At 36.0% G+C, this 15,705-nt stretch overlaps 1 protein-coding gene across 6 annotated transcripts in view; it reads right to left on the bottom strand.

The window, feature by feature from the left end:
- Positions 1–15,705, bottom strand: part of grid2 (glutamate receptor, ionotropic, delta 2) — a 446,512-nt gene that overhangs the window by 121,544 nt on the left and 309,263 nt on the right. For all 6 annotated transcript variants that reach the window (XR_014088939.1, XR_014088940.1, XM_081610703.1 and 3 more), the window contains one exon: positions 3,662–3,763. Coding sequence is in view for 4 of the 6 variants with exons in the window: in XM_081610703.1 (XP_081466829.1) it covers positions 3,662–3,763 (102 nt within the window). In the remaining 2 variants the exon portion in view is untranslated. The remainder of the gene's footprint in view (positions 1–3,661; positions 3,764–15,705) is intronic.

The raw sequence follows: 15,705 nt of genomic DNA, 5'->3' as shown, positions 1-15,705 counted from the left end.
GCAGTAGCTTGGTTGAGGCCTACAGCACTAAGGAAGAGCTTTGGGTAAATAGACAGCGCTTTGTCAGAGCAAGCGCTAAGGCACCCCTGCACGTCTATCACAGGAGATTCAACATGAATGAAAGAATCAAAGCAACACTGCATGTGTTTTTGATGACGGAATAACATTATAACATGAATTAAAGCTAAAGTCAATTTTACATAAGACCCAACCTTTATTATTTTCCACAACAATGCTGGTGACACTAATTTGTAACACTAATTTGCGCTTTATGTTACCATTTGCTACTTTATTAAACAGTATTCTGTAATTTCTTTCTACCATATTTGCTTTTCTCTTCCTGATATGGTGCCCATCTCAAATTTCCATCCACATTCATCACTTTCCTCTGCACTAATTTCTTTGGCACAGGTTCATTCTGTCTCCTCTTGAATGGGTGTACCACATGTTGTCTCATTGCTGCCTCTGTGCTTCTAGAGGAAAGGACCAGGGGAAAGAACTCCAATTTCCCACAAAAACAAAGTAATGACATTTCAAAAGCCCACGGAGGGGATGCTGGGACTGACAGAGTCATGGTGATTTCACAAAACGGTGAACAATTTCAAAACACTGTGGCTTTGTCTGTCAAACTGATTTTAAAGCATATTTTGAGAAAAAAAAAAAAAACTCCCTGACAGTCTCTGCATAAGATTGTATTTTATATTGTTAGAGAAAATGAAATTTCCTTCTGTCATTCTTTCCAGGAGATGAAAAATGTGATTCTAAAAACAAAGGCCTGTGTAGTGACTCTAATGCAAACTCTTCAAGGTTCTATATTGCTCAATATGTGGGACTTGGTCTTTAATCTTTAGCATCTCAGCAAGAGATGAAAAGCTTTCAGAAACTGGACATAAACACAGTCCTTTCGTGCACTTTTGCATAAGATACTTTGTAAAGATTTCAGAGAGTCCGTTTCTGATGGAAAACATCCATTGAATGAAACAATATCTGGAACAATGATTTGTCTTTTCATAGGTGTACATAAAACCAAGACACATAATTAAAGAGTTTGTACTGTGTTTTTTGTTCCAAAAGTACAGAAGTTTCAAGACTGACTTTTTGAAAAGAAAAAAATAAATAAATAAAAAATAGCAAAATATGTTGCTCCCTTATTAGTTCTAGAAGGTAAGCTATTTCAAATAAAAGTCTAAAGTGACTGAAAAATACTTTAACGCGTATAAACAAAATAACTAATGAGACATTTTTTTTCTTAAACAGCAGCACATTTGCACTGAAGTGATGCTTAGGGGGAAAAAATAGATCTTTTGTTCTGACATTTCAAACCAGCTAATTTTCTAAACTACATGAATGCAACCATTTTATTAATTATTGAACATTATGTTGGTAGTGTTTTATGTTGTAGGCAACAAGAATTGATTGATTTCACACAAATAAATGAATGCATCTAATATTTTGTAGCATGCATGATGAAATGCAGAGAAATTCTCATTAAAAACAATGAGACAGTAATTTGGTTTAGTATCCAACATATTTGCAGTGTTTTAACATTGCTACAAACTGTTTTAATCACTCCATTGTCTTTTTTTCTGATCAAGTACCTAAAATTGTGCCACACAAATCATTCAATGTGAGAGAAGCTTATAAAAGCAGAAAGTTGTTGGCCAGCCTGACATTATCTTCATTCACTGATAACTTAAAAGAGCTACTTCCTTTAATACTTGGAAAAAAATAAGGCTAAGAGTGACTGAATAGCATTCTGAGAGACAGACTTGACTTTGATTAGAGCTAAGACCATGAGATTTCATGCCATGAGATCTTGTTACACCACTAGTAGCTTTGGTTGTTGCATTCAACATCGTCTCCTGAGCTTTCAGTAAAATCTCAGGTTAGTTCAGAAAAAAACATTCCACAAGACTTACTTCACCATAGCTGAAGAGTAGAAACCATAAAATATTACAGCAGCAAAATGAGAAAACCAGTATTCATTTGAGGTTTGAAGCTAAATTAAAAAACAATTATATAAAAAAAAAAAAGTAATTATTTAAACGCCAATAATGATTCCCAACAAGATGTGGACTGATAAATTAACTCATGTTCCTTTTTGAAACACAGTTACAGCAAGGTTCCTTTGAGTTCGCAGTTGTAGTATGTTCCGGTCACATGTGTAAATGGGGTCATTCAACTGAGGGTTGAGAAAGACCCCGCAAATTATTACTGTGACACAGCCTTTCCTGTTAAATGCTGATTTATTAATACCGAATCAGATAATCAATAGCACTGATTTAAAGTCAACGGCTCTAATAGGTCTATGATCTACTTGGCGATTAACTGCTCAATAACTATTCAACACTGTGTGATGATGGAAAGACTGAATCTGTTGTTGTAAGAGTCCATCTGTGTGTGCGGGTGTGTGCGTGCGTGTGTGTGTGCGTGCATATAAGTACAAGCTCCCAACAGTTTTCATCTGTCTTTCAGCACATTAAACAAATATTGATGGTCAAACTAAGAAATGCTTGTGCCCCACAGTATTGTTGGAGAAAAAACAAATTCAGGGGCAAAACCGAAAGAAATAGGTTTCATAAACCTTATAGGAAAACTATTACAGACACGCACACATACACACACACTGACGCATACACACGGAAGATCAGAACGCACAGCCTCCAACCATTCACAGATGAAAAGAGCTCAGTACATCCAAGCAGTACCTAGGACATTTCACACAGTTTCTGTCTCACACACACATGCACACGCACGCACACGCGCGCACACACACATAATATGACTTCCATTGATTTTTCATTAATTTCCATATCCTGACTGTAAGCTCTAAACCCTAAACCTAACCTAAACTCAATTCACACCATAGTCCTAAACCTAACCATTAACCAAAAAAATAAGACTTATTATTATTACACAAACACTCACACACACTTACTCAACCTGAGCATCAAAAGATAAAACATGAAGGCTGGACCAGAAGTGCAATACAGAATTTAAATGAGCACAGTCTACTTTTTAGTTGTCACTTTATACTATCACCCCACTTTAGAGACAATGCTCAAAAAGCACAGTCCATATCTTTTCTCCCTTTAAAGATTATGAAGATCAAAGACTTCAAAATAAACCAAAAGGAAAAAGAGAAGCAACAAAGATGGCTAGAAACTATTTTTCCCACTGTTTCCGAATTAAATGACAGGATATGAATTCACAACAGAAAAACTGTAAAGCACTCATAGGATGTAATCAAATCAATCCTACAGGTGAAACAGAATAGGTAATAAACGGGACGCCCACTATCATCAAGACTCCAATGGTCTCAGTCAATTTGCTGTTAGATAGCCAAATAGAAAATAATGACAAGTATTAGTATTAATACTGTGTTTTCTCACTATATCCGTATTTCCTCTATGTCCTTGTTCCATTTTCCTTTCCCTATATAAGGACTTGCTGGATCTCTGCAGAGACAGTGTTGGTGGATGGAAAGAGACAGACAGCAAACTAAAACTGGAATGTTTGACATCAAAATAGGGTTAAAACAGGCTATTTTCACATCTTTTAACAGGTGAAACTGATCTTCTGTATGTGCGTATGTGTAGATTTGAGAGTGTTGGGGAGTCCAAAATAAAATAAGACACAGATGCGTTGGTTATTGACTCACCAGAACAGTGACAACTCGTAGCACGACTCCCCTCATGTTGTTTTCCAATTTCCTGTCAGTCAAAGTGCCATTCAGTCCATGAACCGGGTCCCATGTGGCGAGCTGCAAAGTATACCCAAAAAGAGGAACATTAGATCTGAAATGCCAAAAACATGATGACATTTTAGTTTTGATTTACATAGGCAGGTTTTCCACAGTCAAAACATGTAGTACAGTAGATTGACTTAAATTTCTCAACATGTAGAGGGGTATATTTTGGACCCTTAATATATTGAATTTAAACAAATTTGACTTAAACGCTGCACCCATATGACACTAACAACTTTTTTTTAACTCAACCAAAATAACCCCAATTAATGATGGCAGTTAGTTATTAAATATGAAACAGTATGCATGATGGTGCTCAAACCTGAATAGATCTTAAAATGTCTTTAAAGGTCTGTGATTTCAGTAAACAGTGCCTACAGCTTTATAATCCGTTACCTTTAGGAAGTTATGCAAGTTGTATAGCCCATTATTTAACTGAATGATCCTTGTAGTTTTGTGAACTGAGAACATGATTTGCAATTTATTGCACCCAGTTTGCTATATTGGTGTAACTCTATAACCAACAAGTTCTGTACTTTAACATGTGATATGCAACAGGATGTAGTCAAATCATGTGTATTATAAAACCAATAGCTTTTAGTTTGTCGAATCTACACAGGAAAAGAACAGCAGTTCCTTACATTATGAACAAAAATGCACCCATCTTAACTTCTGCAAATGCCAGACACCAAATTTCCTTCCGGGAAAAAAAAAAAAAAAAATCAGAGGAATCACAAAGTTATTAGTCAAGAACATGGGAGAAATTGTTAAATGTATAGGTTAGTAGATGAGTCTAAACATTAGAAGAATGTGGTAAAGAAAAACGTTGGTGAACTGATTACAAATGTTTGTTTTGCAAATCAACATTTATTTTCTTTTTATGTAAAGAATTTCTAAAACTTATTTGTTCCACAAATACATTCTAAGCAATTATGTTAAATCAAAAATATTATTTTAATCAGATAATAAAAAAATATACTGTTATCTGAAAAGTCCGATTATTCCTATCAGAGATGCACTTTTGATAATCAGATTTCGGAAAAAAACTCCTGATTTTCTGGAACTCAAAAGGTGCAAGGTTCTGACCCAGACTTCGATGTCTATCAAATTGCATCATAAACGTCCAGTCTTTTCCCCAGGACCACATTATATAATCTCTGTACTGCCTTATGCTTTCAATAAAATATTATTTTTAGCTTCAAAGATCAAAGTAGGCTGGCTTCCCTGTGGACAGAGAACCAGTAGGAAAGAAATAAGTGATTTAGCTGTCTGCTACCCAAAGACAAACACACAGCTACATAAACACACTAGGAAGCACACACAGAATTAAACAGCTTGGTTTCTGCTTAAGACACACACGCACAAACTGGGGGAAGGAAATGTCAGGTAATCCATTTTTCAAAAGGCTAAAGTTACTGTTGGTTGTAAGATTTTAAGTCTTTTTTTTTATCAATTCCCTTTTGGGAAAGATACTTATGGTAATACTTATCTGAACTGGTTTCTTTTATGAAGCTCTATTTGGTTAAAATTTTATTGAATTTCTGAAGCATTTTCCCAAGAAAAGAATGTAACAATGGATACCTGGTCCCCTAACAGAAATATGTTGGTAGATGTGGAGCTGGAACAAAGGAGCAGGTTTTTCATCAAAAGCCTAAATATTGGCAGTACAGCAGTTGACCAGTGTGCCACTGAGAGAAGGAAATTGTGTCTATGATATTCGTGGCATGAGAAATCATTACCATCGTTTCTTTTCCACTAATCAAAAATAGTATTTGTGAAACTCTTGGATAATCAAAAGGAAACCAACTACTTGATCAAAGAACAGACACTGCCTGCTTTAGAAAATGGTACATCTATTTTTGCCAAGCCTCTCATTCAGGCAAATGTTCCATATACTTTGCTTCATAGGTTTTTTTATTTTATTTCACACATTCAGTAGTTTTAATATTTTTGTAACTAATGATTCTCATTTGCAGTGGCCTTGATGTTTTAAAAATGAAACAGAATGCTCTCTTGACACCAAACTCTCGTTATCTAGGAAGGGTCTTTGGTGCAAAGAGCTGCTATATTTAATCACTAATTTGAACAACAGCCTATGTGTTGCTTATTTAAAGGATGAAACAATGAAACTAGTTGATTGAAGCAAAAGGAAACCAGGTGAGATAGCGTGGGTATTGTGGTACATGTTTATTCCTGGAAAAAGAAACGGTCTCTCAAACTATAGCATGTGTGACATCAATAAAAATGTGTACCATAAACTTTACATCACATGCTATCTTAGTTTCAGCCTCGAGGTGGAGATGTGGAGCTTGCATGAAAGCCTGAGCTCTGGCACATTTTATAAAATAGAAGAGTTTTTGTAATCTTGCTGGGCCAACATACATTTAATCTGAATGAAGACCAAACTCTTGGAGTTCTTCTGGACACTTTGTCAGTGTCACTGCATCCCTTCATCATTTTGCAAAAAATATAAGAATGTGTCCTACTTTTCACTCATATGTTGTGTAACAGTTCAGTCGTACATGTATATCTGTATCTGATTCCTAAAACTTGCATATCAGGAAAACCAGTTTACCCTAGAAGGCTAAACGGATATTAAGAAGCAAGATGGTAAAGTAACTCGAGGCAAGAAAAAGATGAATGGTAGCTGGGTAATTTATTAGAAAAACAAGATAGTGATGGAAGGGTGAGACCAGACTTTAGTTGCTGATGCAAGTGATTTAAATGTGTATATGATTAATTACGTAGGACACAATACAATAAAATATATCAAACAGTGTTGACATAAAGTAGCTGATATACAGCATACCAAAAACACAGACACTTTGTCATTTATTCATTTTATTTGATGAAAGTAAACCGGCTGTGAGAGGATGTGTCCTGAACTGTGCCAGGGAAAGTGTTTTCCTAATGAAAAACAAAGGTGAAATGGATGGATAAATTATTTATAACAAATGCAGTTTTAAGTTTCAGAAAGTAGAATTTACCTTGAAATAGTGTTTTTTTTAATTTAGGGCCAAACCCCTAAATGAAAAGCAAACAACACTCAAATGGAAATAAGTAAACCTTTGCAAAATACTCTTTCAACTGCACACTCTAATACTGTTAGACAAAGAGCTGCTGAGCTCTGCTGAGCTCTAACCCCTTTATTAAAAAAGTCAGTATGATTGAAATGAGAAATATTTAACAACAATGAATAACAAGCAAAAACCAAACAAAGCGGTTTTGTTATATAGATGTTTGACTTTAAAGGCTAGATAGTTTTCTGTTGTGATCGGAAAAAAAGTTACCTAAAATTGATCCTTATGCAGTCATTATTTCCCTAGATACTTTATTGATCACGGATTGCAAGACAAACAAAAAATGTTTATGTTAAATTGGCATCCTAGACGTTTTGATGTTTTGCATTAAAATTTTGAGTATTTCATGGTGATTGAATAAAAATATTTACTGGCCATAAATGTATATTTCTAATTTCTAAAAGTGAGATTTTCCTTCAAAAAAATAAAAATATTTATAAAAATATTTTATATATATATATATACATACATACATATACATACACACATGTCCTTCTCAAAAATTAGCATATTGTGATAGTTTATTATTTTCCATAATGTAATGATAAAAATTTAACTGTCATATATTTTAGATTCATTGCACACCAACTGAAATATTGTAGGTCTTTTATTGTTTTAATACTGATGATTTTGGCATACAGCTCATGAAAACCCAAAGTCCCTGTCTCAAAAAATTTGCATATCATGAAAAGGCTCTCTGAACGAGCAATTAACCTAATCATCTGAATCAACAAAGTAACTCTAAACACCTACAAAAGATTCCTGAGGCTTTTAAAAACTCCCAGCCTGGTTCATTAATCGAAACCGCAATCATGGGTAAGACTGCTGACCTGACTGCTATCCAGAAGGCCATCATTGACGCCCTCAAGCAAGAGGGGAGACACAGGAAGACATTTCTGAATGAATAGGCTGTTCCCAGAGTGCTGTATCAAGGCACCTCAGTGGGAAGGAAAAAGTGTGGCAGAAAACGCTGCACAACGAGAATAGGTGACCGGACCCTGAGGAAGATTGTGGAGAAGGACCGATTCCAGACCTTGGGGGACCTGCTGAAGCAGTGGACTGAGTCTGGAGTAGAAACATCCAGAGCCACCGTGCACAGGAGTGTGCAGGAAATGGGCTACAGGTGCCACATTCCCCAGGTCAAAGGTCAAGCCACTTTTGAACAAGAAACAGTGGCAGAAGCGCCTGACCTGGGCTACAGAGAAGCAGCACTGGACTGTTGCTCAGTGGTCCAAAGTACTTTTTTCGAATGAAAGCAAATTTTGCATGTCACTCGGAAATCAAGGTGCCAGAGTCTGGAGGAAGACTGGGGAGAAGGAAATGCCAGAAGTCCAGTGTTAAGTACCCACAGTCTGGGGCGAAATGTCAGCTGCTGATGTTGGTCCACTGTGTTTTATCAAGGGCAGGGTCAATGCAGCAGCTATCAGGAGATTTTGGAGCACTTCATGCTTCCATCTGCTGAAAAGCTTTATGGAGATGAAGATTTCATTTTTCAGCACAACCTGTCACCTGCTCACAGAGCCAAAACCACTGGTATTACTGACCAAGGTATTATTGTGCTCAATTGGCTTGCCAACTCTCCTGACCTGAACCCCATAGAGAATCTGTGGGATATTGTGAAGAGAAAGTTGAGAGACGCAAGACCCAAAACTCTGGATGAGCTTAAGGCCGCTATCAAAGCATCCTGGGCTCTATAGCACCTCAGCAGTGCCACAGGCTGATTGCCTCCATGCCATGCCGCATTGAAGGCTGCAAAAGGATTCTTGACCAAGTATTGAGTGCATAACTGAACATAATTATTTGAAGGTTGACTTTTTTGGTATTAAAACACTTTTCTTTTATTGGTCGGATAAAATATGCAAATTTTTTGAGACAAGGATTTTGGGTTTTCATGAGCTGTATACCAAAATCATCAGTATTAAAACAATAAAAGACCTGAAATATTTCAGTTGGTGTGCAATGAATCTAAAATATATGACAGTTTAATTTTTATCATTATGGAAAATAATGAACGTTATCACAATATGCTAATTTTTTGAGAAGGACCTGTATGTATGTATGTATATATATATATATATATATATATATATATATATATATATATATATATATATATACACACACATATATATATATATATATATATATATCAGAGACGTGCGGTCAGGGGAGGCAGGTGAAACCAGACATTGTGACTCCACAACTGCAGAGTAAGAGAGAGTAACAGCGATATAGCCATACAGAAGCTGCGCTGATACAAAGAGCGAGAAAGACGTGGTTTTGAGTTGTACTTTAACGGTTTCTCCCTTTGCTGTTAAGCACAGCACAAAATTAATATCTACATGTCTAAGTTTGATTGAGGTAACGGAATTATTCTGCGGCGGTGCGGCTAAGCACAACATGTTAAAGAATAGTCTGTTTGCCCTCCAGCATTGTACGCATGCGCGAAATTTCCTTATGTAAACAATAACATGCAGGGGTCTAGATTTGTAAATCCGATTATAATTAGTCGGTGCCTCACCAGCTATGAACCTCACCGCACGTCACTGATATATATATATACACACACATACACATTGCATATGTGTTGTTTTTTTTTTTTTGTTTTTTTTTTTCTTTTGCACTGATATACTATATTCTAAATAGGCAAATCCCTTGAGTCATTTCCCCTTTGCGGGACAATAAAGGCTGTTTCTATTTCATTTTATTCTATAAATTATAAATATTTCTTTACTTCTTATTTTAGCTTATTTACAGTTAGCTGTGAAATACTTGATAAAACACTTAATGCTATTGTCATTTATTTTTGACAGAAGCCATTCCTTCTTCAATAGTTCTTGCATTAATCCAGCGGCTCCCAAACGTTTTCTCATGGGCCCCCCCAGCGGTTTCCAAACATTTTCTGGGCCCCCCCTATGGATTGCAAATATCCGTCTGGTTGAACGACGTGTGTGCGTGCGTGCGGGCGATCGGGCGGGCGTGCGTGTGTGGGGTGGGGGAAAGAGGATTCTTAGAGACTCCCTGTCGCTAACATTTTTGGGGGGCAAAATGAATGTACGTAGCTGAACATAGAAAACAACATCGGTAGCCAACAGGCTACTTGTTAAGCTTAAGGTGATGTATTGATATTAGCTAGTCATCTTTTAGCTAACATTACCTGCATTCAACAGCTTTACTCATACTCAACTCAGTCTGTTAATTTGGGGGAAAAACTGTGAAAAGTTATTGGTGCTTTGATGGTTTGCTGCCATGATTCCAACAAACCTGCGTAGCTCCGCACAGCAGCAGCAGGTCTCCTTCACTGCCGCACAGGTGTAAACAAAGCGCGAGTGTCATGGCGCTCATGTTGCGTTTAAAGGCGGCTCAGGAAAAAAACAGGTTACCACATGTTAACAACGGATTAACAACGGATTTGTATAGATTTGTATAACGGATACATCTAAAAGTTGCAGGACTGACACCTTGGATGAATGTTAAATCTGCAGTATGTAGCTTTTATAAAAAATAAAACATCACCATGTCATGACAATTTGATATGGAGCAGGTAATCTGTGAAAATATTTAGTTTCTCTGCCTTCTCCTATGGTTCTGCAGTCACCTTCTTGGTCAGAAACAACCAATGAGAGCCAAGAGGAAGGTCTCAATGGCGTTCACAGCCTCCCCCTTTCTCTCTGCTATTCTACAGGTGGTTCACTACAACAGAGCCATGAAGGCTAATGCTAGTTAGAATGGCTACTAATGACAACAGATAAACCGTTTTTCTGTAACATTAAGTTTTTTGTCTGCCATTAGACAAAAAACTAATGGCCTGTGTATGTGCATTAAGCAGCACATACACAGGTTGATTGACAGGACTAAGACCTTCCTCCTGACTCTGATTATTACAATTATCAGACTGTAATCGTAGCACTTGGAAGTGGAGAAGCTCAATCTTTTAACAGATCATCTGTCTCCTAATATATTGTCACAACATTGTGACATTTTTAACAAATATCTATAAAACATATTTTTATAAAAGTTACGTGTTGCAGCTTTAATATACTAAAACCAAAGCACATATACATGTGCACATACACAAACACACAGAAATTACTTTAGTTGACAACTGAAAAGGCAGACAGAATGCGTAAATTTTAACATCCTTACTATGTGCATACACAAATGCACACAGAAGCACACATACACAGAAACCTTGGGGATTTTAAGAGATGTGTAACCACACATATTTAAAAGTAATTGGCCCATCGACCATTGCATTGTGGGGACAAAAGAGTGATTTATTGTTGCAACAAACCCTTTCACTCTGCAGACCTCACCGACCCATCTTACACACACACACACTCGCAAACACAAACATCAGACACTGTTCTGTACATATATATATTGACAAACTCAGGAGTTCCTGGAGTTTTTAAGCATGTCACGCTTTGTTTGTCTTTGCCAAACACATTAAAGGACATTCTTTAGCAAACTGCAGCTTTTAGTCAGATTGTTACACAAATGCTTCATAGCATATTCAAAATGCAATCGATATCAGATGACATTTTGGGAGAATGGAAGTTGGAAAAGTGCACAAAGGACTGACAGTGTTTCACAGCTGAAACCTAATTAATGTGCATGGGAAGTTGAAAAAGTAAAATAAAATGTTTGAATAAACGTCAAAACTTGTGTGCTACAGTCGGCCTCGCATTGGTCCACGTGGGCAAACAAAACTGGACCCAGGGCCTTTTAGTCCTGTAACACTCCTGTGACTTGCAAAGCAGTCATGTTTCTCCATAGCGGTTAAGCACCAGTCTCCAGGCAGGAGCACAGACAAGCTGCAGAGCAGCTTTATGCCCTTTTTGTTGTCTGTGCTCTCTTCTCTTTTTATTCCCTCAGCACTCTGCTGGTAGATCGAAAAACAGTAAGAATCTCCAAGTCTTTCTCCTCCTTCATCTGAACTGTCTCTCTCTATCAGACAGCACAGAGGGACAGTTTGTAGCAATAAGGGAGTCCAGGCTGCAGTGGTATGAGGGCACTGCACAACCAGCTGCCAAATCTCACTTCACAGTCTTTATACAAATACACTCTGACATGGACCCCAGACTGAACTGCAGTTATTCTAGTCTTATTTTATGTGTAAAATTAAAATATACAGTTTTGTATCTAATCATTTTTGATTCAATTTTAGTTAACACTGCTGTGATAGATAAAGAAATAAATAAAACTGCCGTATTTGATAAAAAAGTATAACCTTTAATAAAACTATGAATAAAAAAGGCAATTAGCCATTGAACTACTTGCAGCCCAACAAAAAAATATGGATTTTATCAAAACTATGGCAAAAGCCAATGAAGGTGATCTTATGGGAAAGATTTAAAAAAGGTGACATATTACTGAAGTTTTGGAGAGAAAAGTTACCTGACAAATCTCCCAAAATTTGCCTCTATCCTTTTTTACACAATATCACACATTTGCAAAAAAATAAATTGACAGTTCAGGGGACTCATTTATGGAACTATCCTCTAAAGAACATACATTTAAATGAAGTAAAAAGATCCTGCATCCTGCATTGAAAAAAACAACATGATCAGTAGCACAGCTTCCACATTGTCATCTAAAGTTCTATTTTTGCCCCAAAATCTAAGCATGTGGAGCCTGTATCTTTCCCTTGAAACACCCACATTCTACATTAAATTGCTGCTGTAAAGCATTGTGTGAATGCTAATGCATTGACATGAGACTGCCAACATGTCACTCTCAAACGCGCCCCGAAAAGTGAGCATCAAATGGACTTGTCAAAAATCAAGGTGCTTCTGCACTGTAAAATGTTTGCAATCCAAGAACACTGATGTAATACACCAGCATTTGGCAAAGTTTTTAACCCTGTGATGATAGGGATAGAAGGAATCAGACTGCTAGATTTAAACCATGCCAAAATAACACAGACTTTTAAAAGTATGTATAATAGTTTGTATGTAATATTTTAAAATTAAAGTTTGAAAAATAAAACTTTTTATTCACTAATGGTTTGTTGTACATCAATAAAGGTGAAATTACTATACATATTGTAATCATACTTTAGATATAAATGCTATCTTTATGTATTGAAAAGTAATCAGTATGTGAGGAAATAAATGTACATTTATTTTCACTGCAGGTTCTCCACTGCAGTGAAAGAACCTGCTGCAGCAAAATGTGTGTATTATTTGCAGTCATTTCACAGGCAAAACCACATTGTCTCATTAAAAAAAACCTGACATTTATTTTGCTATTTTCTAATATTTATTTTCAGATTATTATTTTTACCCAATTAAGATAATTTTATCAGTTTGCCTTGTTACTGTACATGGAATAAAAATAACTTGTTAATATTATCTTGCTGAAAAACTTTTTTTTGTATTTAACCGTCTGCTACAATCTACAGCATGCAAGAACTATGCACATGTGAAAGTGAAATAAATTAGGTCACATCCTAAATGAACAACTGTGGTGAATACATACCATTCGCAAAAACAGTAGGTAAATGATGAATATTAAAAATAGTCAAATTCATAGGACTAATTAGCTCAAAATACAGGTTTAGAACTTCAATGGAAACATGCTTCACTTAAAACAAAAAGGAAAAACATCTAAATGATAACTGTATGAGCATTAGCTAAACAAAAGTCTAATAAAAAAATTTCAATAAATATAGAAACTAAGCAAACAATCCATCCATCTGGCCATTGTCTTTTGCCAATTGAGTTTGTTTCTCAGAGGTAACCAGGAGAAAAACACAGACATCCCTTTCCCTTAAGGCGGACCCCAAAGCATTCTCAGGCTGTAAGGGAAATATAATTTTGCAGTGAGTTCTGGGTCTGCCCCAGGCTCTACTACCAATGAGATGTCCCCAGAAAGTGTTCAAAGACAGACAGACATCAAAGTCAAGCGACTCCTTTAAGTACAAAGAGCAGGAGCCTTATCATTCTGCATAATTACATTTAAAGTCCTCTTTATTGCAAACATAGCCCTTTCCTGCTGTTTCCTACCGTAAATCATTTACAAGTCATCATGACACTTAAAAGTCAAATGTATGAGGCAGACTCACCCCCAACCAGGAGGAAGTCATTATACCCCTATTTTCTAGCAAATAAACTTTCAAACATATGGAAAGGAACCAATTGCCATCACCACAACTTCAGTCTCAGTAGTAAACTACGAGTGTGTACCAAAAATCTTGCCTTGAAGATGCCAACAAAACTACATCACCTGCAAATACCAAATACAACCTTCGAACTACAGCATTAAACAAATGTAATTGTAATAGTTCATAGTATCAAACCAAATTAAATGTACTTGACTTTATAACCTGTAAGATAAACAGTGATTTACTGAATTACAAATTAGATATGGCAGATTTGTACCAAATCCTGCATGTTATTTACATGAACAAGATTCAAACATTTTAGCAATCTACATTTGAAAAGTCTGCTCTAGTAAACTACACATTTATGTCTGACAAGCCACTATTTGAATCCTTCTTTCTCATATACACAAATATATTCACAACACTACACACCAATGCCACTAAAGTCTATACAAACCAATCATTAACAACAAGCTCTGGTCTGATTTCCCAGATGAACAGCAAGTTGCTGCCTGCTTGAATTGCTGGAATAGTATTTCACTATGGCTCAGTCTGGGTGTGTTATGTACATCTACTTCAAACTTTGCGCCTTCAATGTGCATTCAAATACCAAAGTTTAAATTGATTAATAATTTTATGATTAAAATGCATATCTTTTAATTTGCTTTCTGCTTGGTTCTTTTTAATTGACAAAGAAAGAAATGCTTCATAAATAATTGCCTTGTTTCAAAATTATGATTAATGTAATGACTTCCTAGAAAAATGTCTTTTAAATCAATTAGCCTCTGAGTTCCAGATATGGTTGGCATTTGGAATTATATCACCTTTGTTACTAATAAACTAAATGCTGAAAAGTACATCACAGATATTTGTTTCATATTAGGCTTTTGTTTTACCATTGTATACATTTGTTTTCATTTAATAATCCTCATTCAGAGTGCAGACAAAACTTCAATAAAACAGGCCAAACAGAAAGATAAGAAAAGCACCTAACATGTTGCCAATTTTGTTTTAGGCTGCACTGCATTAACTCCTCTCTAAGGAAACTAAAAGAGGGACGAGCTGATAAACACGGGAGTAAAATGATGAAAAGACTCCAAAAAAGGTTAGAAGATGCACTAGAGTTTTGACCTGATTTTTATTTTCTGCATTATTCTTCATTGGTGAAAATGACTGAGAGAGTTATCCTTCATTAATCGTTGCTTGATGTTTACTTAGTGCAGGTATTGGATACAAGAGAGGCAGCATATTAGCTTGTAGGTCTTGTTCTTCTTTCTGTAATCAAACTCAGTATTTTATCAGAGGCACACAGCCTTTATCCTGTTCTTTCTTTCACTGTCGTCTATGTACACTATGCACATCTCATAAAGCTTTGCAAAGATGTGCAAGGATGAATGTAAGTCCACATGACCTGTTTGCAAAAAGCTAAACAGAAAAATCAAAATGCCCATAATTACATAATTCATAGACATACATGTGGACTCAGAAATTATACATGCACATGTAATGAATAATTAAATGGAATGTGTGCCTTAGCAGTGTGCATTCAAATCACCAAAAAAAACATGAGGTGGCACATTATATCACTTCTCTCTGATACTTTTTAATTTGTGGGGGGAAAAACTGAAAAATAAGATATGGATTCACAATTATATTCTGACATTTACAGACAAGAGAGTTATCTGGGTCAACACTAAAACACTGCAGATTATGAAAGACAAGTTGCTTCTCAATTTTTCAAAAATCTCAATCAGTCCACCCTTTATATA

The sequence above is a fragment of the Poecilia reticulata genome, chromosome 9 (assembly GCF_904066995.2).
Source record: "Poecilia reticulata chromosome 9, P_reticulata-male-v2, whole genome shotgun sequence".
Taxonomy (NCBI): Eukaryota; Metazoa; Chordata; class Actinopteri; order Cyprinodontiformes; family Poeciliidae; genus Poecilia; species Poecilia reticulata.
This window is presented reverse-complemented; position numbering and strand designations above follow the sequence as displayed.